Source organism: Oncorhynchus nerka, unplaced genomic scaffold (assembly GCF_034236695.1).
Source record: "Oncorhynchus nerka isolate Pitt River unplaced genomic scaffold, Oner_Uvic_2.0 unplaced_scaffold_7383, whole genome shotgun sequence".
Lineage (NCBI taxonomy): Eukaryota > Metazoa > Chordata > Actinopteri > Salmoniformes > Salmonidae > Oncorhynchus > Oncorhynchus nerka.
The window spans coordinates 1-4,100 of record NW_027033933.1 but is presented as its reverse complement, the minus strand read 5'-3'; the positions used below and the strand labels follow the sequence as shown (position 1 = coordinate 4,100).

At 58.6% G+C, this 4,100-nt stretch overlaps 1 protein-coding gene across 1 annotated transcript; it reads right to left on the bottom strand.

Moving 5' to 3' along the window:
- Positions 1–305: 305 nt before the first annotated feature.
- On the bottom strand, positions 306–1,645 carry LOC135566094 (uncharacterized; the record flags this gene model as incomplete). The annotated part of the gene is made up of 3 exons (XM_065013981.1): positions 306–1,103; positions 1,144–1,234; positions 1,428–1,645. Coding segments are annotated over 3 exons (1,107 nt in total), but the record flags the coding sequence as incomplete, so codon positions are not given.
- Between the last annotated feature and the right edge of the window lie 2,455 nt (positions 1,646–4,100).

The window sequence follows — 4,100 nt, the reverse complement described above, 5'->3', positions numbered from 1 at the left end:
GTTATGATAGAAGACTAGACAGACCGTTACAGTGTGATGTGTAACAGACAGACCGTGGTGGGGTGGTGGTGGTGGTGGTGGAGGTGGTGGTGAGATGGTGGTGGTGAGGTGGTGGTGGTGGTGGTGGTGAGGTGGTGGTGGTGGTGAGGTGGTGGTGTTGGTGAGGTGGTGGTGGTGGTGGAGAGGTGGTGGTGGTGGTGGTGAGAGGTGATGGAGGAGGTGGTGGTGGGAGGTGAGAGGAGGCGATGGTGAGGTGGTGGTGGTGGGGGTGGTGGTGGTGGTGGTGGAGAGGTGGTGGTGATGACGGCGGCGGTGGGCGGCGGCGGCGGCAGGCGGTGGCGGTGGCGATGACGGCGAGGTGGTGGTGGCGGAGGCGGTGGCGGTGCAGGAGGCGATGGTGGAGGGTGGCGGTGGCGGCGGAGAGGCAGGTGGTGGCGGTGACGGTGATGGGCGGCGGCGGCGCGGAGGTGGCGGCAGGTGGTGGCGGTGGTGGTGGCGGCGGTGGTGAGTGACGGTGATGGGCAGGAGGTGGCGGTGGTGGTGAGATGGTGGTGAGAGGCAGGTGAGGTGGTGGCAGGAGATAAAGACGTGAGGTGGCGGTGAGGCGGTGGTGGCAGGCGGCAAGTGATGGTGCGGCGGTGGTGGTGGCAGGCGGCGAGACGGCGGCGGAGAGCGACCGTGGTGGTGGTGTGGAGGATGGTGGTGGTGGTGGCAGAGGTGGCGGCGGTGGCGGTGACCGGAGGTGGAGGTGGCGGCGGTGGCAGAGATGGGGGGCGGTGAGGTGTGGTGGTGATGGAGAGGTGGCGGTGAGACGGGGCGGAGGCGGCAGGAGGTGGAGGCAGATAGTGAGGGGAGGTGGTGGTGAGACGGCGGCGGCGGTGGTGGAGGTGGTGGTGAGGTGGAGGTGGTGGTGGTGGGGCAATGAGTGGTAGTATGGGGGACAGGGGGCACATGGGGGGACATAGGGACCTCCAGTGGTACGGGGGTCCTAGGGCCGCCAGTGGCAGCATGGAGGGTCCTGGGCCTCCAGTGGCAGCATGGGGGTCCCAGGCCTCCAGTGGCAGTATGGGGGTTCCAGGGTCACAGGGGCAGTGATGGGGGTTCTAGGGACCACAGGGCAGTGATGGGGGTCCTAGGGCCCACAGTGGCAGCATGGGGGGTCCCAGGATTCATGGCAGCATGGGGGTCCAGGCCACAGTGGTAGCAGTGGGGGACAGGGGGCACATGGGGGCTTCTAGGACCACAGGGCATTATGGGGGTCTTAGGTCCCACAGTGGTAGCATGGGGGTCCTAGGTCCAGGCAGTGGGGGTCCTAGGACACAGGTAGTGGGGGTCCTAGGGTCCAGTGGACAGGCACATGGGGGGCCAGGGGCAATATGGGGGGTTTCTAGGACTCACAGGGGCAGTATGGGGGTCCTAGGTCCCACAGTGCAGTATGGGGGGTCCTAGGGTCCAGGGGTAGCATGGGGGTCTCTAGGAAATCCAGTAGTATGGGGGTCCTAGGCCCACAGTGGCAGTGGGGGTCCTGGCCCCAGTGGTAGCATGGGGGTCCTAGGGCCTCCAGCGGTAGTATGGGGGTCCCAGGGCCCAGCCATGGCAGCATGGGGGTCCCAGGGCCCACAGGCAGCATGGGGGGTTCTAGGGCCTACAGCAGCATGGGGTCCCAGGGGCCACAGTGGCAGCAATGGGGGTCTAGGGCCCACAGTGGTAGCATGGGGTCCTAGGGCCACAGCAGAAGTGGCATGGGGTCCTTAGGCCCACAGTGGCAGCATGGGGTCCTAGGCCTCCAGCAGTAGCATGGGGGTTATAGGTCCCACAGTAGTAGCTAATGGGGGTCCCAGGTTCACAGTGGTAGTATGGGGTCCTAGGCCACAGTGGTGTATGGGGGTCCTAGGGCCACAGTGGTAGCATGGGGGGGTCCTATAGGCCTCCAGTGGCATGGGGGTTATAGGGCCCACAGTGGTAGTATGGGGGTCCTAGGGCCCACAGTGGTAGTATGGGGGGAATATAGGCCCACAGTGGTAGTGCATGGGGGGTCCTAGGCCTACAGTGGTTGTATGGGGGGTTCTAGGGGCGCACAGTGGTAGTATGGGGGTCCCAGGGCCCACAGTGGCAGCATGGGGGTCCTAGGGCCCACAGTGGCATAGCATGGGGACATGGGGGAGGTTCTAGGCACAGTGGTAGCATGGGGGTCTCAGGGCCCACAGTGGCAGTATGGGGGTCCTAGGGCCCACAGTGGTAGTATGGAGGGTCTAGGGCCTCCAGTGGTAGCATGGGGGTCCTAGGGTCCACAGGTAGCATGGGGCGTTCCAGGGATTCACAGGGGTAGTATGGGGGTCCTAGGGCCTCCAGTGGTAGTATGGGGGTCCTGAGGCTCCCAGTGGGTAGTATGGGGGGTCCTAGGGCTCACAGTGGTAGTATGGGGGGTTCTAGGCCTTCAGTGGTAGTGGGGGGACAGGGGGTAATATGGGGGTTCTAGGGCCTACAGTGGTAGTATGGGGGACAGGGGTAATGTGTGCATCATCAGGTGAAAGGGGAGGAGCTCCCTAATCAGATGGAACAGTGATCTGTGCCGCCATCAGGGTGAAAGGGGGAGGAGCCCCTAATCAGATGGAACAGTGATCTGTGGGTCATCAGGTGAAAGGGGAGGAGCTCCCTAATCAGATGGAACAGTGGATCTGTGCTGCAGTACCTGTTACATCATCAGGGGAAAGGGGGATGAGCTCCCTAATCAGATGGAACAGTGATCTGTGCTGCAGTACCTGTTACATCATCAGGGGAAAGGGGGAGGAGCTCCCTAATCAGATGGAACAGTGATCTGTGCTGCAGTACCTGTTACATCATCAGGGGAAAGGGGGAGGAGCTCCCTAATCAGATGGAACAGTGATCTGTGCGTCATCAGGTGAAAGGGGGAGGAACTCCCTAATCAGATGGAACAGTGATCTGTGCTGCAGTACATCAGGTGAAAGGGGAGGAGCTCCTAATCAGATGGAACAGTGATCTGTGGTCATCAGGGGTGAAAGGGGAGGAGCTCCCTAATCAGATGGAGCAGTGATCTGTGGGTCATCAGGTGAAAGGGGGAGGAGCTCCCTAATCAGATGGAACAGTGATCTGTGCTGCAGTACCTGTTACGTCATCGGGTGAAAGGGGGAGGAGCTCCCTAATCAGATGGAACAGTGATCTGTGGGTCATCAGGTGAAAGGGGGAGGAGCTCCCTAATCAGATGGAACAGTGATCTGTGCGTCATCAGGTGAGCGGAGGAGCTCCCTAATCAGATGGAACAGTGATCTGTGAGTCATCGGGTGAAAGGGGGAGGAGCTCCCTAATCAGATGGAACAGTGATCTGTGAGTCATCGGGTGAAAGGGGGAGGAGCTCCCTAATAAGATGGAACAGTGATCTGTGAGTCATCAGGTGAAAGGGGAGAGCCTCAATCAGATAATGAGTGATCCAGCTATCAGGTGAAAGGGGAGGAGCTCCCATCAGATGGAATAAGGGATTCAGAGTCATCGGTGAAAGGGGAGGAGCCTTAATCAGATGGAACAGTGATCTGTGAGTCATCAGGTGAAAGGGGGAGGAGCTCCCTAATCAGATGGAACAGTGATCTGTGCGTCATCAGGTGAAAGGGGGAGGAGCTCCCTAATCAGATGGAACAGTGATCTGTGAGTCATCGGGTGAAAGGGGGAGGAGCTCCCTAATCAGATGGAACAGTGATCTGTGCTGCTTTGTCATTTTGTAAACAAGCCAGCGTGGTGCATCGTCCACAAACCTACATCTATTTTCAATTCAAATAAATGTTAGAATTTTCTACCTGGTTTTCATTAGGAAGGCATATAAATGCTACTCATTACTCCACTTGCATTTGGAAACACAGAATCCTACTCATTACTCCACTTGCATTTGGAAACACAGAATCGTAGTCATTACTCCACTTGCATTTGGAAACACAGAATCCTACTCATTACTCCACTTGCATTTGGAAACACAGAATCCTACTCATTACTCCACTTGCATTTGGAAACACAGAATCCTACTCATTACTCCACTTGCATTTGGAAACACAGAATCCTACTCATTACTCCACTTGCTCCTACATCACTTT